Source organism: Cyprinodon tularosa, unplaced genomic scaffold (assembly GCF_016077235.1).
Source record: "Cyprinodon tularosa strain WSP-4 unplaced genomic scaffold, ASM1607723v1 ctg236, whole genome shotgun sequence".
In the NCBI taxonomy this organism is placed as follows: Eukaryota; Metazoa; Chordata; class Actinopteri; order Cyprinodontiformes; family Cyprinodontidae; genus Cyprinodon; species Cyprinodon tularosa.
Genome location: NW_024038883.1, coordinates 869711 through 892401, shown reverse-complemented (window position 1 = coordinate 892401; position 22691 = coordinate 869711). Strand labels below are relative to the sequence as shown.

At 48.7% G+C, this 22691-nt stretch overlaps 1 protein-coding gene across 15 annotated transcripts in view; it reads left to right on the top strand.

Annotated features, from left to right (window-relative positions):
- LOC119784895 (transcription factor 4-like) overlaps nt 1–22691 on the top strand; it is a 292976-nt gene that overhangs the window by 244978 nt on the left and 25307 nt on the right. For 9 of the 15 annotated variants that reach the window (XM_038287165.1, XM_038287163.1, XM_038287176.1 and 6 more), the window contains 5 exons: nt 11134–11239; nt 12833–12981; nt 13062–13209; nt 14960–15030; nt 15137–15215. In XM_038287165.1, the coding sequence (XP_038143093.1) occupies nt 11134–11239; nt 12833–12981; nt 13062–13209; nt 14960–15030; nt 15137–15215 (553 nt within the window). Of the gene's footprint in view, nt 1–11133; nt 11240–12829; nt 12982–13061; nt 13210–14959; nt 15031–15136; nt 15216–22691 lie in introns of all 15 variants that reach the window. The other 6 variants (XM_038287164.1, XM_038287162.1, XM_038287169.1 and 3 more) reach the window with 1 other exon arrangement.

Sequence of the window (22691 nt, the reverse complement as noted above, 5' to 3'; positions counted from 1 at the left end):
CTCAAGTAGCAACTTTAACTGCTATACTTTCCTGTCTTAAAAGGCAGAACTCTTCTAGTCTAAAAAAACTCATTTGTTGAAATGGGGGGGCCTATTGTTGAACCCCTTAGGGGCTTTAAAAACAAAAATGTCTTTTTTTGCGCTTTATGAAACAAAGTAGCCTATATGTTGTGGATGTACAGCTACATTTCTCATGTAAGTTTGCGTAGTTTTAACACAAACATTTATTTTTCATATTGCACCAGTACAGTTAATGAGCAACCTGTACTGGTGTGCTTGTTTGTTCTGTCTAAAATGTTTATTTTGGAATAAAGAGGTTAATATAAAAAATATTTTTTGTCCGATTCATCGATTAATCGAAAAAATAATCGGCCGATTCATCGATTTTTAAAATAATCGTTAGTTGCAGCCCTACTTTAAACAGAATTTAACACTGAAATAAAATGAGGTGTTTATGCTTCCATGTTATACATTGAATTATTTTATTAAAAATAATAATAATAATTTTTTGCTAAACGGGATTTGATCCTTAAGAAACGGGAGCAATACAGTTTGTCCGAGTGGAGTTGCCATATGATGATGTCATAAGAAGGGGCGGGGTTCCGGGCAGGTCTGGTAGCTACAGCGGCTGGGATCCATGGATTCAGAGAAATCGGTTTCCTGGTTGGTTTAACCCTTTAAACCCTGATTGGTGACAGAATGGTGGAAACGTTTGTTTTTGATTGGAAGTTTCTCATCAATCCAAACATTCTTCTTCTTCTGGTGTCGTCGTTTATACGCTGGGCTTTCATGGTTTCTCACATTCTCCCAATCATATTTCATCTCCAATAAGATCTCAGAAGCCATGATTTTTCCTTCCATAGAGGGGGGGGGCTGGAACCGGCTCTATTTAGGTTTATTTTAATCAGAGATAACGAGGGTCTGATGCAGGAGGAGGCCTTCTCCTGCTGGGAGGAGGTGCAGACAGGGAGGAGGAACAGATTCTCCTCACAGTCACAGACAGCAGGTTGCATTAGTTTCTCCTGGTTTGTTTCTGTTTATGTCCGTCCAGCTCGCGGCGTCGGGTTCTGTTGTTGGTTACAGACCCGGAGCGTCAGCAGCCCCCCCATGTTCATCAGGGCTTTCATGGGTTCTGATGTCGGAGCTGTGGGATCCATGAGGAACTGGTTTGAGCAGGAATGCTGCGGCGTTTCTTTGCCCCGGGGAGGAAGTTAGTGCCCAGCTTTGATGATGTTTTCCTCCCCGGGATCCTGCAGCCCCCCCAGCTCTACGTCAGCGACCTGATCTCTACACATCGGAGCCAGAACCAGAGCCCATATTCAGGATGCTTTGCTTTAGGCTGATCCTCCTTTTTAGGTTAAAATTTAGTGAAATGTTTGTGAAACAATAGATGAAAATAAAAAGCTTCTCTGATCAGATCCCAGTGCTTCATTACAGCAGAACCAGATGTTAGATTCTGGTGGAGTAGGACTGGTTCTGCCTTTTCTCTCTGGTCCAGTAGAACTCTGCTTTGGATTGATGGATCGTAGCATCAGACTCACCTCACTGTTAATTGAGCTTCATTTTGAAGTTTGTTTGTACAGTTTTAGGTCTTTAAATGTCATCTTTAGGCGCCGCTCCCCTCCCTCCGGTCAGCTGATCGGCAGGAACAGACAGAATGTTGCTTTATATAGATAAAGTTGTGCTGGATTGGGTTTAAGGTTCTGTTCTGTTCTTCCTGCCTCCAGCTGCCGTCTCCAGCGCTGGTTTAGTTTCACAGCCAGGGTGTTGCTGCTCTCTGATGATGTTCTGTCTGCTTGTTAAGGTAGAAGTTTGCTCTGCTGGGTTTAGGGGACTTATTGGACGACATGGAGCGATCTGCTGCTTTATTAACTCTCTGAAAACAGAACTAGTGCATAGCTGTAAAGCACGAGGCTGGAAGTGTGATGATGCGGCTTGCTGAGCAGCTTTAGGCCAGAGGGGATGGTTTGTGTTGTGGAATGAGCCGCCATGTCTGTCCTTCCCCGGGAGCCTCAGCCCGGCTGTATTCAGGGGTTGGTTTGGGATAAATACGTTTTCTCTGAATCCTTTCTGCCGTTTTAGTAAAAGTCTTCAGGTGTTCATGCAGTAGAGAGTCGTGGTTCTGGCCTTAAAAACGCATAAAGAAGCAGCAGATGTAGCGGTTTTCCTCACATGGTCCTTTCTCTCTGCAAACAAAGTGGGATTGGCTCAGAGGATGACGATCTGCGGCCGACTGTGGGAATGTCTGGGGGCAGGAAGTCAGGTTGTTATTGTGTCTACCTGCATTCCTTCAGCTCTCACACACTCTGCACCTGTTCATGTCTGTCTGCAGCGCGCACACTCACAGTGCACGACGGCGCAAATCACAGCCTTCCCTCTGCTCTCTGACAACACGTTCAGTGGGAAAGTATGTCCGCACAGTTGGGACGCAGCTCTAAATCCTTTCTGCAGGACGGGCCGCGCCGCCCGGCTTGTTTCTGTGTGTGTTTGTGTTCCTCCGCGGGCTGCGGGTCAGTCAATGTGGTTTTATGATCAGAGTTTGGTTCTCCGGGGAGGGGGAGGGGGAGGAGCAGGGAGCTAAAGTTCATCCTTAATGAAATCTGCAGACCCTGCCTGCGTGCATGTGTGTGGAAACGGAGGGATTTGGACATGAACACTCCTGCAAGGTGCATTTCAGGACGGAAGCAGCTTCTCCCAGCTGGTCTCAGCAAACATCTGTGGGTTTGATGTCTGAGCAGAGTGAGAACCAGAAACTGACCCTCTGAGCAAGTTTCCATTTCTGCCAGGATGTTTCTACCAGGAACCAGGAACACATGTTTGAATCACATTTGATTATCTGGTCATAATTATACATATAAACACACATTTAGTGAAACTCCCAGTGTGCATCACTGAAGGATTCGTTCAAATGAACCAAACTGTTGGTGTGAATGAATTAAACTATCGTTAAATTAAGTAAATACTAGCCCATTTAGATGGAACCGCTACGCTCCATGACTCACACAATGGCAACCGTTGCTCAAAGCTAATGGCTAAAGCTAGCCTGGAATAACTCCAAGCTAATGGCTAAAGTTAGCCTGGAATAACTCCATGCTAATGGCTAAAGCTAGCCTGGAATAACTCCATGCTATTGGCTAAAGCTAGCCTGGAATAATTCCAAGCTAATGGCTAAAGCTAGCTTGGAATAACCCCATGCTATTGGCTGAAGCTAGCCTGGAACAACTCCATGCTATTGGCTAAAGCTAGCCTGGAATAACGTCAAGCTAATGGCTAAAGCTAGCCTGGAATAACTCCATGCTATTGGCTAAAGCTAGCCTGGAATAACTCCAAGCTAATGGCTAAAGCTAGCTTGGAATAACTCCAGGCTTATGGCTAAAGCTAGTGTGGAATAACTCCAAGCTTATGGCTAAAGCTAGTGTGGAATAACGCCATGCTATTGGCTAAAGCTAGCCTGGAATAACTCCATGTTATTCCCTAAAGCTAGCCTGGAATAACTCCATGCTATTGGCTAAAGCTAGCCTGGAATAACTCCAAGCTAATGGCTAAAGCTAGCTTGGAATAACTCCAGGCTTATGGCTAAAGCTAGTGTGGAATAACTCCAAGCTTATGGCTAAAGCTAGTGTGGAATAACTCCAAGCTTATGGCTAAAGCTAGTGTGGAATAACGCCATGCTATTGGCTAAAGCTAGCCTGGAATAACTCCATGTTATTCCCTAAAGCTAGCCTGGAATAACTCCATGCTATTGGCTAAAGCTAGCCTGGAATAACTCCAAGCTAATGGCTAAAGCTAGCTTGGAATAACTCCAGGCTTATGGCTAAAGCTAGTGTGGAATAACTCCAAGCTTATGGCTAAAGCTAGTGTGGAATAACGCCATGCTATTGGCTAAAGCTAGCCTGGAATAACTCCATGTTATTCGCTAAAGCTAGCCTGGAATAACTCCATGCTATTGGCTAAAGCTAGCCTGGAATAACTCCATGCTATTGGCTAAAGCTAGCCTGGAATAACTCCATGTTATTGGCTAAAGCTAGCCTGGAATAACTTCATGCTATTGGCTAAAGCTAGCCTGGAATAACTCCATGCTATTGGCTAAAGCTAGCCTGGAATAACTCCAAGCTAATGGCTAAAGCTAGCTTGGAATAACTCCAGGCTTATGGCTAAAGCTAGTGTGGAATAACTCCAAGCTTATGGCTAAAGCTAGTGTGGAATAACGCCATGCTATTGGCTAAAGCTAGCCTGGAATAACTCCATGTTATTCGCTAAAGCTAGCCTGGAATAACTCCATGCTATTGGCTAAAGCTAGCCTGGAATAACTCCATGCTATTGGCTAAAGCTAGCCTGGAATAACTCCATGTTATTGGCTAAAGCTAGCCTGGAATAACTCCATGCTATTGGCTAAAGCTAGCCTGGAATAACTCCATGCTATTGCCTAAAGCTAGCCTGGAATAACTCCAAGCTAATGGCTAAAGCTAGCTTGGAATAACTCCAGGCTTATGGCTAAAGCTAGTGTGGAATAACTCCAAGCTTATGGCTAAAGCTAGTGTGGAATAACGCCATGCTATTGGCTAAAGCTAGCCTGGAATAACTCCATGTTATTCGCTAAAGCTAGCCTGGAATAACTCCATGCTATTGGCTAAAGCTAGCCTGGAATAACTCCATGCTATTGGCTAAAGCTAGCCTGGAATAACTCCATGTTATTGGCTAAAGCTAGCCTGGAATAACTCCATGCTATTGGCTAAAGCTAGCCTGGAATAACTCCCTGCTAATTGCTAAAGTTAGCCTGGAATAACTCCCTGCTAATAGCTAAAGTTAGGTAGTCTGGAATAACTCCCTGCTAATTGCTAAAGTTAGCCTGGAATAACTCCAGGCTAAAAGCTAAAGTTAGCCTGCTAAACAGAGGAATGCTGCAGAGGAAAGCAGTGGTTCTGGTTCTCCTCACTGGTTCCAGTCAGTGGTGTTCAGTAGCGGGCCGGGATCCTCCTCTGATCCCCCCCCCTCTCCCAGTGAACAGATGAGGAGCTGATTGGTTGATAGTACCTGCATCATACCGAAGGTGGCGCTGTTTTAGTCGTATAGGGACATCTTTGCAGAGCTTCAGCTGCATGTTCTGCAGGCTACAGCCTATAAGCTGCAGGCTTTGATTCTGATGCTCATCCTGAACAGAAAGTTGCATGAAGTCAATTATTATGTGACCAAAAGTTTAGAAGGAATCATTTTAATGCATGATTCTAGTGATTCAGTTCACCTAAAAGAACTGTTCCCATCCATAGCAGTGGATCAGCAGTGGTCCATCCCAGTGAGGGTAGAACATGCCGACTGCATGCAGATCTGCAACAGGGAGGTCGTCTTCAGGACGGATCCCAGGAGGACGCTGCTGCTGCTCTAAGTTACTGCAAACCTTTTTCTTTTCTTCTGTTGTTGTTTAAGATGAACTAAAAAAGCAGCCATGAGGTTTTAGTTTGACCAAAATGACTCCAAAGATGTTTTCTGCTTTTAATACTTCCTCCCGGTGACAGTGGGAAGGACGTGTTGTTTCATCTCTGTCCTCCACTCTGAACACATCTGTCTTCCATTCAGGGAAAGATTTTTAAAAAAGCAGCAGATTATTTCTTTAGTGGAAAAGAGGGAGGATCAGTGGGAGCTTTCTTCATCTCAACAGGAAGTAGGAGTGAGGAGAGCTCTTTCAGCAGCTGTTTCAGGGTTTACGTCATGGAGGCCGAGCCGGCGTCCCGGCTCAGCGTTCGCACGCTATGCACCGGCACACAGAGGGCGGGGCTGCGGGGACCCCCTGCAGGAAGCGTGACCGAGCTCAGGCTGCGTTCAGCAGAGGGGAATCGTCACCTCGTCTGAGTGACAGCGAGCTGCTGGGTGGGCTTTTAGTCACGCATGCTGCTGCATGACTCCACGTCTGAGAGGAGCTGATGGTTCAGAGGGGCTCTGCTGCATCCTCTGCTCCAGCTGCTTTAAGGGACCAGAGAAGTTCAGCTAGAAAGGCTCCTGATCTCCCAATCAGGTCTTTAAAGGAACTGTGCCTGGTCTGATTGTTGGGCTGTTTGTTGTTTAACTTTGCAGAGGAATTTTAACAGAAGACAGTTGTTTTTAATCCAGCTGGCAGGTTACTGTCCCAATGAATCTGTAAATCTTGCATTGTTGCTCTCTGGAAACGATGCTTTCATCACAGACACCCACAGAGGAATCACTTCAAAATAAAAGGTTGTTTTAACAAAACCTAAAGGTTCTTTTTCTGATCTTACATTTAACTTTACAATGAAATCTACCGTTAGTCAATCTGTGGGTGATGCTCATTTACTCCTGCTTTAAGAAAGCTCCACGCTTCTTATTATGAGAACGTTTCCTTCCTCGGAGCCTAAATGATGCTTCCTTAAACTCACAGATTTCACCCTAAACTTAAAAACCTTGTTCTATGTCAGGCTTTTAGGTAGGAATATCCACACCTGGAGGTAAAATGCAGCTAACTTTGTGTCTTTGTTCCTACCCTACTGTTGTCCTGATTATGGGAACTATGTGTCCTTGACTAGAGGTGGAAATTTCATCAGGAGGACATGAGATCATTTCTAGCTACAATATTTTTCATAGGTCAATTTAAAAAACAGAAAGTTTTGACTTAAATTTACTGCTAAAGGTTAAACTTGATTATTACATTTACAACAAGTTGAACAATGACTGAAGAACAGTCTATAAAAACTGAAACACCATCTGTAAACCACCAGAGGAGAAGGCGGAGCCAGGACTGCTTGGATTTCCATCAACTCTGTCAAGAATCCAGCTGACACTGAAACCAATCTGAATCCTGATGGTCATAGAAACTAATCTGAAATCTGATGGTCATAGAAACCGGTCTGAATCCTGATGGTCATAGAAACTAATCTGAAACCTGATGGTCATAGAAACCAGTCTGAAACCTGATGGTCATAGAAACCAGTCTGAAACCTGATGGTTATAGAAACCGATCTGAAACCTGATGGTCATAGAAACCAGTCTGAAACCTGATGGTCATAGAAACCGATCTGAAACCTGATGGTCATAGAAACCGGTCTGAATCCTGATGGTCATAGAAACCAGTCTGAAACCTGATGGTTATAGAAACCGATCTGAAACCTGATGGTCATAGAAACCAGTCTGAAACCTGATGGTTATAGAAACCGATCTGAAACCTGATGGTTATAGAAACCGATCTGAAACCTGATGGTCATAGAAACCGATCTGAAACCTGATGGTTATAGAAACCGATCTGAAACCTGATGGTCATAGAAACCGGTCTGAATCCTGATGGTCATAGAAACCAGTCTGAAACCTGATGGTTATAGAAACCGATCTGAAACCTGATGGTCATAGAAACCAGTCTGAAACCTGATGGTCATAGAAACCGGTCTGAATCCTGATGGTCATAGAAACCAGTCTGAAACCTGATGGTTATAGAAACCGATCTGAAACCTGATGGTCATAGAAACCAGTCTGAAACCTGATGGTCATAGAAACCAGTCTGAAACCTGATGGTTATAGAAACCGATCTGAAACCTGATGGTCATAGAAACCAGTCTGAAACCTGATGGTCATAGAAACCGATCTGAAACCTGATGGTCATAGAAACCGGTCTGAATCCTGATGGTCATAGAAACTAGTCTAAAACCTGATGGTCATAGAAACTAATCTGAAACCTGATGGTCATAGAAACCAGTCTGAAACCTGATGGTCATAGAAACCGATCTGAAACCTGATGGTCATAGAAACTAGTCTAAAACCTGATGGTCATAGAAACTGATCTGAAACCTAATGGTCATAGAAACCAATCTGAAACCTGATGGTCATAGAAACTAATCTGAAACCTGATGGTCATAGAAACCAATCTGAAACCTGATGGTCATAGAAACTAATCTGAAACCTGATGGTCATAGAAACCGATCTGAAACCTGATGGTCATAGAAACTAATCTGAAACCTGATGGTCATAGAAACCAATCTGAAACCTGATGGTCATAGAAACTAATCTGAAACCTGATGGTCATAGAAACCAATCTGAAACCTGATGGTCATAGAAACTAATCTGAAACCTGATGGTCATAGAAACCAATCTGAAACCTGATGGTCATAGAAACTAATCTGAAACCTGATGGTCATAGAAACCAGTCTAAAACCTGATGGTCATAGAAACTGATCTGAAACCTAATGGTCATAGAAACCAATCTGAAACCTGATGGTCATAGAAACTAATCTGAAACCTGATGGTCATAGAAACCAATCTGAAACCTGATGGTCATAGAAACTAATCTGAAACCTGATGGTCATAGAAACCAATCTGAAACCTGATGGTCATAGAAACTAATCTGAAACCTGATGGTCATAGAAACCAGTCTAAAACCTGATGGTCATAGAAACTGATCTGAAACCTAATGGTCATAGAAACCAGTCTGAAACCTGATGGTCATAGAAACCAGTCTGAAACCTGATGGTCATAGAAACCGGTCTGAATCCTGATGGTCATAGAAACTAGTCTAAAACCTGATGGTCATAGAAACTAATCTGAAACCTGATGGTCATAGAAACCAGTCTGAAACCTGATGGTCATAGAAACCGATCTGAAACCTGATGGTCATAGAAACCAGTCTGAAACCTGATGGTCATAGAAACTAGTCTAAAACCTGATGGTCATAGAAACTAATCTGAAACCTGATGGTCATAGAAACTAATCTGAAACCTGATGGTCATAGAAACTAGTCTAAAACCTGATGGTCATAGAAACTAATCTGAAACCTGATGGTCATAGAAACTAGTCTAAAACCTGATGGTCATAGAAACTAATCTGAAACCTGATGGTCATAGAAACTAATCTGAAACCTGATGGTCATAGAAACCAGTCTGAAACCTGATGGTCATAGAAACCAGTCTGAAACCTGATGGTTATAGAAACCGATCTGAAACCTGATGGTCATAGAAACCAGTCTGAAACCTGATGGTCATAGAAACCGATCTGAAACCTGATGGTCATAGAAACCGGTCTGAATCCTGATGGTCATAGAAACTAGTCTAAAACCTGATGGTCATAGAAACTAATCTGAAACCTGATGGTCATAGAAACCAGTCTGAAACCTGATGGTCATAGAAACCGATCTGAAACCTGATGGTCATAGAAACCGATCTGAAACCTGATGGTCATAGAAACCAGTCTGAAACCTGATGGTCATAGAAACTAGTCTAAAACCTGATGGTCATAGAAACTAATCTGAAACCTGATGGTCATAGAAACCAATCTGAAACCTGATGGTCATAGAAACTAATCTGAAACCTGATGGTCATAGAAACTAGTCTAAAACCTGATGGTCATAGAAACTGATCTGAAACCTAATGGTCATAGAAACCAATCTGAAACCTGATGGTCATAGAAACTAATCTGAAACCTGATGGTCATAGAAACCAATCTGAAACCTGATGGTCATAGAAACTAATCTGAAACCTGATGGTCATAGAAACCGATCTGAAACCTGATGGTCATAGAAACTAATCTGAAACCTGATGGTCATAGAAACCAATCTGAAACCTGATGGTCATAGAAACTAATCTGAAACCTGATGGTCATAGAAACCAATCTGAAACCTGATGGTCATAGAAACTAATCTGAAACCTGATGGTCATAGAAACCAGTCTAAAACCTGATGGTCATAGAAACTGATCTGAAACCTAATGGTCATAGAAACCAATCTGAAACCTGATGGTCATAGAAACTAATCTGAAACCTGATGGTCATAGAAACCAATCTGAAACCTGATGGTCATAGAAACTAATCTGAAACCTGATGGTCATAGAAACCAATCTGAAACCTGATGGTCATAGAAACTAATCTGAAACCTGATGGTCATAGAAACTAATCTGAAACCTGATGGTCATAGAAACCAGTCTAAAACCTGATGGTCATAGAAACTGATCTGAAACCTAATGGTCATAGAAACCAGTCTGAAACCTGATGGTCATAGAAACCAGTCTGAAACCTGATGGTCATAGAAACCGGTCTGAATCCTGATGGTCATAGAAACTAGTCTAAAACCTGATGGTCATAGAAACCGATCTGAAACCTGATGGTCATAGAAACCAGTCTGAAACCTGATGGTCATAGAAACCGATCTGAAACCTGATGGTCATAGAAACCGATCTGAAACCTGATGGTCATAGAAACCAGTCTGAAACCTGATGGTCATAGAAACTAGTCTAAAACCTGATGGTCATAGAAACTAATCTGAAACCTGATGGTCATAGAAACTAATCTGAAACCTGATGGTCATAGAAACTAGTCTAAAACCTGATGGTCATAGAAACTAATCTGAAACCTGATGGTCATAGAAACTAGTCTAAAACCTGATGGTCATAGAAACTAATCTGAAACCTGATGGTCATAGAAACCAGTCTAAAACCTGATGGTCATAGAAACTGATCTGAAACCTAATGGTCATAGAAACCAGTCTGAAACCTGATGGTCATAGAAACTAGTCTAAAACCTGATGGTCATAGAAACTGATCTGAAACCTAATGGTCATAGAAACTAGTCTAAAACCTGATGGTCATAGAAACTAATCTGAAACCTGATGGTCATAGAAACTAGTCTAAAACCTGATGGTCATAGAAACTAATCTGAAACCTGATGGTCATAGAAACCAATCTGAAACCTGATGGTCATAGAAACTAATCTGAAACCTGATGGTCATAGAAACCAATCTGAAACCTGATGGTCATAGAAACTAATCTGAAACCTGATGGTCATAGAAACCAATCTGAAACCTGATGGTCATAGAAACTAATCTGAAACCTGATGGTCATAGAAACCAGTCTGAAACCTGATGGTCATAGAAACTGATCTGAAACCTGATGGTCATATTTTCATGTATCTCAGTACATTTACTAAATGTAAGCTGATTAGGTTTTCTGAGGTTTTCTTTTCTGGGTGGATTATGGCTCAAAGGTTGTTTTAGTTTAAGCTTTATTATTTTCTGGGGTGTAAAATGTGAAGTGTTTTCTCTGTTTCTGTTATAAAGTGAGCTGGTGTTTAAAACCTGATGGAAGGAGGTGTTGCTGAAAGCTGATGCTGGTCATATTCATGTTTTCCTGACGGGGTGTTTCTGTGTCGTAGGTCTACGCTCCGTCTGCCAGCACAGCCGACTACAACAGGGACTCGCCCGGCTATCCCTCCTCCAAACCTCCCAGCGCGGGCTTTCCCAGCTCCTTCTTCATGCCAGGTAAGAGCTGGATCCACCCACCAGGTGGGCTGATATACCTGAAGCTGGGAACTGTTCTGGAGATGAGAAATACCTTTATATTTCCCCCTTTCATGCCTCTGCCGTGTTTCAACTGAAAATAGAATTCTATTCAGTTTATTTCTATAGCTCCAATTCACATCATGTCATCTCAGGTCACTTTCCAGTTCACCAGATCATCCAGTCAGATTGATTCAAAGTTTTCTATCTAAGGAAAACCAGCTGATTGCATCGACTCATTGACTCTTCAGCAATCCCTCACACTAAGCATGCTTGTAGCGACAGTGGAGAGGAAAAACTCCCTTTGAACAGGAAGAAACCTCCAGCAGAACCAGGCTCAGTGTGAGCGGCCATCTGCTGAGGCCATCTACCATCACACACCATGAAACTGCTCTAGATTCACTCCTTTCTATTTGAACTTTAAATATTGCATTTTTCTTTTTCTGCTCGTAAATCTTTAGTTACCAGGTTCAAACTACTACAACTGGTGACCCTGAAGACAACTAGGAAGGTTAACCTTAACCTTTTTTGAAGTCAGCAAGGCAGCTGACCGGGTTAAGCTAGCGGCTATTAGCTAGTCAGCTAAACCAAAAATGGCTAATTAATCTTTGCTTATAGGAGCCTACATTTTGTCCAACCGTTCAACACTAAACTAAAGAAGTCATAGTTTAATATTTTACTGTCAACTGACCAGACTAATGGTTACTGAGTTCACATTTTGTAATACTAGTTTGAGTTTAGCTATCTATTAGCATGCTATCTAGCTACCAATTAGCCCAGTAGGAAGGTTATCTCTGACCTCTAACCTGCTGGAAGTTAGAAATAACAACAAAAGCCAATATAATTATTTATGACTGTTGTTTATTAGGCTAACAGAGTAATTAGCACTTCCACCAGCTTTAGCTTAGTTGGCTAAGTTAGCTACCTAAAATCTGTGCTAGGTAGGCTAGCACCTGCTTCTTTGCCTTGTAGTATTTAGGGGTTGAGGCAAAGCGAGTGCAGGTGACCAGAGATGCTATAGATAACTGTAAAATAAGCTAATTTCACCACTAGCTTCCCTTCTGGTTCTGATGAATGTCAGCGTTCAGGTTAATCGGGTTTATAACGTTTATTGTTGTTCTGGGTAGAAATCCAGAAATCCTAAAGTCAGAACAGAGTCAATCTGTGAACGTAGACGTTTGTCATCAACCATAAATCCTTATTTTAGCATCATTTAGGAGAATCACCTGGTAAACATGAAATTACAGCTGATTAAATCTTCAGGTGGCTTCATTTCTAGAGGAGTGGCGGCCTAGTGGTCAGGGCACAGAGGTTCTGAGCCCCACTACCACTGACTGCCTCTCTGGGTCCCTGAGCCAGACCCTTAACCCCACACTGCACCCCGGGCGCCACCCAATGGCAGCCCACTGCTCCCCCAGGGGAGGGGTTAAATGCAGAAAGAGAATTTCTCCAATGTGAGATGAATAAAGTTCAGTTATTATTATTATTAGTCAAAGTTATTGTGGTCGTTCAGCTGGATGATGTCACCTACAGGTTTTATAAACCGCCATGTCTTCCTCTCTGTGCCTCCAGCAGATGGTCACCACAGCGGAGACCCCTGGAGCAGCAGCGGCAGCACTATGAGCCAGCAGGGTTACCACAGCAGCATGCTGGGGGGCGGGAACTCAGCACACGGCCCCGCCCAAGGCTCCTCCTACTGTGGGATCCATCCTCATGACAGACTGGTGAGCTGGGGGGGTCACTACTGTGGTTCAGGAGAAAAGAACCAGGCTCTGCAGCGAGGCTAACCTTTTCCTTTCTGCAGAGCTACCCTTCACACTCATCAGCAGACCTCAGTTCCAGCCTCCCCCCCATGTCCAGCTTCCATAGAGGGGGGGGCGGCGGAGGCGGAGCCAATCACTACAGCACTGCCTCCTGTACCGCCGCGACCAACGGCACAGACAGCGTCATGGGTAAGAAATGGACGGGATCGTCCCCGGCAACCTGCCTAGCAACAGATGTGGATTTGTAGAGATATAAGCAAGTGATGGAGCTCCATCCATCACCTCTGACCGCATTAAAAGTTAAACTACTATCATTAATAATTATGGATTTTATTTAAGGCAACGTATCAGAGACTGAATATAAAGGCATAGAAAACCTACGAGACTTTAATGGTTAAAAACATCTAGGGCTGAAAACATTTGGAGAAATTCTATTCAGTGTATTTCTATAGCTCCAATTCACATCATGTCATCTCAGGTCACTTTCCAGTTCACCAGATCATCCAGTCAGATTGATTCAAAGTTTTCTATCTAAGGAAAACCAGCTGATTGCATCGACTCATTGACTCTTCAGCAATCCCTCACACTAAGCATGCTTGTAGCGACAGTGGAGAGGAAAAACTCCCTTTGAACAGGAAGAACCAGGCTCAGTGTGAGCGGCCATCTGCTGAGGCCCACTGGGGTTCAAGGAGACAGAAGCAGACATAGAAAAAGAAGCGTAGATACAAAAGGCAACTGTCAACCAGCTCCACAGGCGGCCCCGTCCAGGAAACACACAGCCAGGCAGACGAGCTCCGAGCCAGCTCCCATGTCAGAGGATGAAGAGAACACATAGAGATAGAATGAAGCAGAATGATGAAATGGGGGTCCCTATGTCCTCCAGCAGTCTAAGCCTATAGCAGCAGAACTATAGAGATAGATCAGGATAACCTGAGCCACTCTAACTATAAGCTTTATCAAAAAGGAAAGTTTTAAGCCTAGCCTTAAAAGTAGACAGGGTGTCTGCCTCACGGACTAAAACTGGTAGTTGGTTCCACAGGAGAGGAGCCTGATAACTAAAAGATCTGCCTCCCATTCTACTTTTAGAAATTCTAGGAACCACTAGTAAACCTGCAGATTGAGAGCGAAGTGCTCTGTTAGGAACATAAGGAACAATCAGATCTCTGATATCAGATGGAGCTTGGCCATTTAAGGCTTTATATGTGAGAAGGAGGATTTTAAATTCTATTCTATTTAAATTCATTTTTCACATCAGCTGAATAGTCAGAAAGGCACCAAAAGGAGGAACAGGTTGATATATGCATATTTGACAGGATTATTGCACAAGTTATTGTTATTTTAGCTTCATTTGGTTCAAACTCTGGAAGTTAATCTCTTATTGAGCAGTTTTTGCTGCCTGATTTAAATTAAACTGAAAAAAATCTAGACATAAGTAAAATTTAGCCTTAATTTAAGCAGGTAAATAAAACGATCTGCCAATAGAGTGAGTATTTTTACTCTTAAAATAAGGTAATTGGATTCTATGTACTTGAAATAAGAGAATTGTTCTTTTTATTTTTAAACGTGAATTGTTCTTTTGGCAAAGTGTTTCACTTACCTCCTCAGTTCAAGAAATAATGACTAAATTAGATTTAATTTTTTGCAGTGTGATTATTCAACATAATCCCTGCCAGATTAATGGATTATTAAAATAGTCATCAGCTGCAGCTCAGCTTCCCCACCTTCTTCCAGTGGCTGCAAACTGAGAGCGGCTGCAGAGAAAACTTTGCTTCCTGGTTGGACATCCAGAGCGAGGCTGATTTCCTCTGCTAATCAACATGTTTTCGCAGCTCCGATCGGACCAGCTGAATAATTAAACATGTAGTCGACAACATCCTTATTTACCAGAAGGCTTCCCGCCCCGCGCTCCCCTGAGTGTTTGTGTCTCTGTGTGTCACAGCTAACCGAGCGCAGAGCGGCGCCGCCAGCAGCTCCCAAACAGGAGACGCCTTAGGGAAAGCACTCGCCTCGGTGAGTAGCGCGCTCACGCTTTCTGCAGCGGCAGCTCCGTTCTGCTGCGTCCTGGAAGGAATAATCTGGGTATAATCTGGGTCTTTGCTCCATGTTCTCCGCTCAGATCTACTCTCCAGATCACACCAACAACAGCTTCTCCTCCAACCCCTCCACCCCCGTGGGATCACCGCCCTCGCTCACAGGTAAACGCTCACATTTACACCAACCAACCAGAGGGGAGTCAGAACCTGGATGGACCTGAGGACAGTCTGCCTGCATGTCCAGGTTCTCAGTCATTCAGAAACCACGAGTCAGGCTGTGCTCTCGGCCAACTGGACGTTAGAATAATGGAGCCAGGCGCCAGCTGGCTGCAATTTAAACTGGTTTTCTGGGAGAATTTCTGTCATTAAATACCTTAGAAATAAATGTTTTTAAATGATTTATAGACGCAGCATAGATGGGCTTCAAAGATGTTGGATTTATCCCAGTTTATCCGGTCCACTCCTCCAACATGTCTGACCCATGTTCAGAGTCAGAATCAAGGTTATTGCCGAATAAGTTTGCACTTACAAGGATTTTGACTTGGTGTTGATGGTGCAGACTGCTTATAAATAAATATATATATATATATATATACAGGATACAGGACCTATAGCTATATAAAATATAAAACATACTATATACTATATGCTGGTGAAGGTTCTCAGAGTCATTCCAAAAACGTTTCTCTTCCCATCCAGGGACGGAAGGTTTGGCTTCTTTTGTTAGCCTGTTATACAGAAAGCTGTCTATGTCTCTGAAAGGGGGGTCGTAAGGGGGGGTTGTTGGCTTGGCTGAAGATGGAGTAGATTCCTTCCCACCATCATCGCCACCCTCGCCCCTTACAGGCGAACAAAACGCCTCTCCTATTCCATAAGCGCTGGTCCGTTTCCTGATGTCTCTGGCCCGGTCCAGATGAAGCTGTGTTTCAGGCGGCGGCCATGAAGGATGGGTTAGAGCGGCCGCCACGAAGGACGGGTTAGAGCGGCCGCCACGAAGGACGGGTTAGAGCGGCCGCCACGAAGGACGGGTTAGAGCGGCCGCCACGAAGGACGGGTTAGAGCGGCCGCCACGAAGGATGGGTTAGAGCGGCCGCCACGAAGGACGGGTTAGAGCGGCCGCCACGAAGGATGGGTTAGAGCGGCCGCCACGAAGGACGGGTTAGAGCGGCCGCCATGAAGGATGGGTTAGAGCGGCCGCCACGAAGGACGGGTTAGAGCGGCCGCCACGAAGGACGGGTTAGAGCGGCCGCCACGAAGGATGGGTTAGAGCGGCCGCCACGAAGGACGGGTTAGAGCGGCCGCCATGAAGGATGGGTTAGAGCGGCCGCCACGAAGGACGGGTTAGAGCGGCCGCCACGAAGGACGGGTTAGAGCGGCCGCCACGAAGGATGGGTTAGAGCGGCCGCCACGAAGGATGGGTTAGAGCGGCCGCCACGAAGGATGGGTTAGAGCGGCCGCCACGAAGGACGGGTTAGAGCGGCCGCCATGAAGGACGGGTTAGAGCGGCCGCCACGAAGGACGGGTTAGAGCGGCCGCCACGAAGGATGGGTTAGAGCGGCCGCAACGAAGGACGGGTTAGAGCGGCCGCCACGAAGGACGGGTTAGAGCGGCCGCCACGAAGGACGGGTTAGAGCGGCCGCCACGAAGGACGGGTTAGAGCGGCCGCCAGGAAGGATGGGTTAGAGCGGCCGCCACGAAGGACGGGTTAGAGCGGCCGCCAGGAAGGATGGGTTAGAGCGGCCGCCACGAAGGACGGGTTAGAGCGGCCGCCACGAAGGACGGGTTAGAGCGGCCGCCACGAAGGACGGGTTAGAGCGGCCGCCACGAAGGACGGGTTAGAGCGGCCGCCACGAAGGACGGGTTAGAGCGGCCGCCACGAAGGACGGGTTAGAGCGGCCGCCACGAAGGACGGGTTAGAGCGGCCGCCACGAAGGACGGGTTAGAGCGGCCGCCACGAAGGACGGGTTAGAGCGGCCGCCACGAAGGACGGGTTAGAGCGGCCGCCACGAAGGACGGGTTAGAGCGGCCGCCACGAAGGACGGGTTAGAGCGGCCGCCACGAAGGACGGGTTAGAGCGGCCGCCACGAAGGACGGGTTAGAGCGGCCGCCACGAAGGACGGGTTAGAGCGGCCGCCACGAAGGACGGGTTAGAGGGGCCGCCACGAAGGACGGGTTAGAGCGGCCGCCACGAAGGACGGGTTAGAGCGGCCGCCAGGAAGGATGGGTTAGAGCGGCCTCCACGAAGGATGGGTTAGAGCGGCCGCCAGGAAGGATGGGTTAGAGCGGCCGCCACGAAGGACGGGTTAGAGCGGCCGCCACGAAGGACGGGTTAGAGCGGCCGCCAGGAAGGATGGGTTAGAGCGGCCGCCACGAAGGACGGGTTAGAGCGGCCGCCACGAAGGACGGGTTAGAGCGGCCTCCACGAAGGATGGGTTAGAGCGGCCGCCAGGAAGGATGGGTTAGAGCGGCCGCCACGAAGGACGGGTTAGAGCGGCCGCCACGAAGGACGGGTTAGAGCGGCCTCCACGAAGGATGGGTTAGAGCGGCCGCCACGAAGGACGGGTTAGAGCGGCCGCCACGAAGGACGGGTTAGAGCAACCGCCACGAAGGACGGGTTAGAGCGGCCGCCACGAAGGACGGGTTAGAGCGGCCTCCACGAAGGATGGGTTAGAGCGGCCGCCAGGAAGGATGGGTTAGAGCGGCCGCCACGAAGGACGGGTTAGAGCGGCCGCCAGGAAGGACGGGTTAGAGCGGCCGCCACGAAGGACGGGTTAGAGCGGCCGCCACGAAGGATGGGTTAGAGCGGCCGCCACGAAGGACGGGTTAGAGCGGCCGCCACGAAGGATGGGTTAGAGCGGCCGCCACGAAGGACGGGTTAGAGCGGCCGCCACGAAGGACGGGTTAGAGCGGCCGCCACGAAGGACGGGTTAGAGCGGCCGCCACGAAGGACGGGTTAGAGCGGCCGCCACGAAGGACGGGTTAGAGCAACCGCCACGAAGGACGGGTTAGAGCGGCCGCCACGAAGGACGGGTTAGAGCGGCCGCCATGAAGGATGGGTTAGAGCGGCCGCCACGAAGGATGGGTTAGAGCGGCCGCCACGAAGGACGGGTTAGAGCGGCCGCCACGAAGGACGGGTTAGAGCGGCCGCCACGAAGGATGGGTTAGAGCGGCCGCCACGAAGGATGGGTTAGAGCGGCCGCCACGAAGGATGGGTTAGAGCGGCCGCCACGAAGGACGGGTTAGAGCGGCCGCCATGAAGGACGGGTTAGAGCGGCCGCCACGAAGGACGGGTTAGAGCGGCCGCCACGAAGGATGGGTTAGAGCGGCCGCAACGAAGGACGGGTTAGAGCGGCCGCCACGAAGGACGGGTTAGAGCGGCCGCCACGAAGGACGGGTTAGAGCGGCCGCCACGAAGGACGGGTTAGAGCGGCCGCCACGAAGGACGGGTTAGAGCGGCCGCCACGAAGGATGGGTTAGAGCGGCCGCCACGAAGGATGGGTTAGAGCGGCCGCCACGAAGGACGGGTTAGAGCGGCCGCCACGAAGGACGGGTTAGAGCGGCCGCCACGAAGGACGGGTTAGAGCGGCCGCCACGAAGGACGGGTTAGAGCGGCCGCCACGAAGGACGGGTTAGAGCGGCCGCCACGAAGGACGGGTTAGAGCGGCCGCCACGAAGGACGGGTTAGAGCGGCCGCCACGAAGGACGGGTTAGAGCGGCCGCCACGAAGGACGGGTTAGAGCGGCCGCCACGAAGGACGGGTTAGAGCGGCCGCCACGAAGGACGGGTTAGAGGGGCCGCCACGAAGGACGGGTTAGAGCGGCCGCCACGAAGGACGGGTTAGAGCGGCCGCCAGGAAGGATGGGTTAGAGCGGCCTCCACGAAGGATGGGTTAGAGCGGCCGCCAGGAAGGATGGGTTAGAGCGGCCGCCACGAAGGACGGGTTAGAGCGGCCGCCACGAAGGACGGGTTAGAGCGGCCGCCAGGAAGGATGGGTTAGAGCGGCCGCCACGAAGGACGGGTTAGAGCGGCCGCCACGAAGGACGGGTTAGAGCGGCCTCCACGAAGGATGGGTTAGAGCGGCCGCCAGGAAGGATGGGTTAGAGCGGCCGCCACGAAGGACGGGTTAGAGCGGCCGCCACGAAGGACGGGTTAGAGCGGCCTCCACGAAGGATGGGTTAGAGCGGCCGCCAGGAAGGATGGGTTAGAGCGGCCGCCACGAAGGACGGGTTAGAGCGGCCGCCACGAAGGATGGGTTAGAGCGGCCTCCACGAAGGATGGGTTAGAGCGGCCGCCACGAAGGACGGGTTAGAGCGGCCGCCAGGAAGGATGGGTTAGAGCGGCCGCCACGAAGGATGGGTTGGAGCGGCCGCCACGAAGGATGGGTTAGAGCGGCCGCCACGAAGGACGGGTTAGAGCGGCCGCCACGAAGGACGGGTTAGAGCGGCCGCCACGAAGGACGGGTTAGAGCGGCCGCCAGGAAGGATGGGTTAGAGCGGCCGCCACGAAGGACGGGTTAGAGCGGCCGCCACGAAGGATGGGTTAGAGCGGCCGCCACGAAGGACGGGTTAGAGCGGCCGCCACGAAGGACGGGTTAGAGCGGCCGCCATGAAGGATGGGTTAGAGCGGCCGCCACGAAGGACGGGTTAGAGCGGCCGCCACGAAGGATGGGTTAGAGCGGCCGCCACGAAGGACGGGTTAGAGCGGCCGCCAGGAAGGATGGGTTAGAGCGGCCGCCACGAAGGACGGGTTAGAGCGGCCGCCACGAAGGACGGGTTAGAGCGGCCGCCACGAAGGACGGGTTAGAGCGGCCGCCACGAAGGACGGGTTAGAGCGGCCGCCACGAAGGACGGGTTAGAGCGGCCGCCACGAAGGACGGGTTAGAGCGGCCGCCACGAAGGACGGGTTAGAGCGGCCGCCACGAAGGACGGGTTAGAGCGGCCTCCACGAAGGATGGGTTAGAGCGGCCGCCAGGAAGGATGGGTTAGAGCGGCCGCCACGAAGGACGGGTTAGAGCGGCCGCCAGGAAGGACGGGTTAGAGCGGCCGCCACGAAGGACGGGTTAGAGCGGCCGCCACGAAGGATGGGTTAGAGCGGCCGCCACGAAGGACGGGTTAGAGCGGCCGCCACGAAGGATGGGTTAGAGCGGCCGCCACGAAGGACGGGTTAGAGCGGCCGCCACGAAGGACGGGTTAGAGCGGCCGCCACGAAGGACGGGTTAGAGCGGCCGCCACGAAGGACGGGTTAGAGCGGCCGCCACGAAGGACGGGTTAGAGCAACCGCCACGAAGGACGGGTTAGAGCGGCCGCCACGAAGGACGGGTTAGAGCGGCCGCCATGAAGGATGGGTTAGAGCGGCCGCCACGAAGGACGGGTTAGAGCGGCCGCCATGAAGGATGGGTTAGAGCGGCCGCCACGAAGGACGGGTTAGAGCGGCCGCCACGAAGGGGCCGCCATGAAGGATGGGTTAGAGCGGCCGCCATGAAGGATGGGTTAGAGCGGCCGCCACGAAGGACGGGTTAGAGCGGCCGCCACGAAGGACGGGTTAGAGCGGCCGCCACGAAGGACGGGTTAAAGCGGCCGCCACGAAGGACGGGTTAGAGCGGCCGCCACGAAGGACGGGTTAGAGCGGCCGCCACGAAGGATGGGTTAGAGCGGCCGCCACGAAGGACGGGTTAGAGCGGCCGCCACGAAGGACGGGTTAGAGCGGCCGCCACGAAGGACGGGTTAGAGCGGCCGCCATGAAGGATGGGTTAGAGCGGCCGCCACGAAGGACGGGTTAGAGCGGCCGCCATGAAGGATGGGTTAGAGCGGCCGCCACGAAGGACGGGTTAGAGCGGCCGCCACGAAGGACGGGTTAGAGCGTGAAATCAGCAACATGGATGGACTTTGCTTCCAGGTTTGAAGATGTTTCTCTTCCATCCAGGAAGATTTTTCAATTCAAAATGTCAGAAATAGCGTTTAGTTCCAGGTTTTATCCAGCAGCCCAACAAAGCCTGGTTTTAGTTTAGAAAACATGCAAATAGAAACGGATGAACGGGTCCCCCCCTTTGGAATGGGGGTCGTTTGGCTTCTCTGTTAGCCTGCAATGCCCCATACCTGTCTATGTCTCTGAAAGGGGGGTCGTTTGGCTTCTTAAATTGAAATGAAGATGGTTCCTGTAATTCAGAGTGGAACAAAGACGACTCTAGAACTCAGGCAGAACTTTAGAATCACACAGCATCTGAGGAGAACAGCTGGAACGTGAGAACCTTAAAACAGCGACAAAATATCGGACATACACACGCTTTGATCTGAGCTTTTTTAAAGTTGCTGCAGAATCGGTCCGTTTAGAGAACCAGAGAAAAAGCAAAACGTTAGAGATTGAACGAACAGATTCTGCAGAGTGGGAGAATAGAGATAGAATGAAGCAGAATGATGAAAAAGGGGTCCCTATGTCCTCCAGCAGTCTAAGCCTATAGCAGCAGAACTATAGAGATAGATCAGGATAACCTGAGCCACTCTAACTAGAGATCTCAGCATAGAAATGTGAATGCCTCTTAGACCTGACCCTAACCTAACCCTAGCTTAGCCAGGATATAGCTTTGAAGGTGTTTGCTGTGCGATGAGGCGTCATCAGGATCCAGTGGTCGGCACCTCCTGCCTGGAACTAGACTCACTCTCAGAATCCTTCCTCCTGTTCATTTCTTAAACTTTGACCTTTCACCTGTAAAATGTGTTAAATTATCGCCTGTTAGTTTGGGGATACTTCTGCCTGGTTGATGTTTTTAGATTGTTTTGCTCTGATAAATGGAAGTCCTTCCTGTGTCCGCTCCAGACGCCCCCCCTCCACCTTCCCTCCTCCCTCCCCTCTCCAGATGCCATAAACCAGAGCCGCCCCTTAAAGTGAAAAATTACTTTTCTAATAATAATTGTGTCAAATTTGTCTGTAATTGTCGGCGCTGCACACGCCGTTTGCTGTTCCTCCGCCTCGCCGTGTGACTGATAGCTTTAATTACGAGCACCACTTCCACAAAACGTTCACAAACCTGCCGGCTCTGCAAACACCAGCCCTCTCCCCTCTTCCTCCTCCTCGTCATCATCATCATTATAGCTGACTAGGATATTGCCTGTGAAACCATAATTGGTGTTTATCATTGTGTCAGACTTACTCCACTTTTAACAAATTAGAAATGAAGCCTATTAGAGCAAAATACATGCAAATTGATAACCGAGGCGAACGCCGCGAGGGCGTTTTACGCCGTCGGACCCGGAATAATTTAGCCGCCGTTTAATACATATATTTGTATTTGCACATGAATGTACCCAGGTGATTATACATTAATTAGCATATGTAAATGAGAGTGTAATATGAATAAAGGAGAGGAGAGAAAAACCAGGACCAAGGAGAGAAACACGAGCTAACGAGAAGGAATCAGGGATACAGGGTGGAGCTGACAGGTCCGTCAGGTCCTGGTCCGTCAGGTCCTAATCCTTCAGGTCCTGGTCCGTCAGGTCCTGGCCCGTCAGGTCCTGGTCCGTCAGGTCCTAATCCTTCAGGTCCTGGTCCGTCAGGTCCTGGTCCGTCAGGTCCTGGCCCGTCAGGTCCTGGTCCGTCAGGTCCTAATCCTTCAGGTCCTGGTCCGTCAGGTCCTGGCCCGTC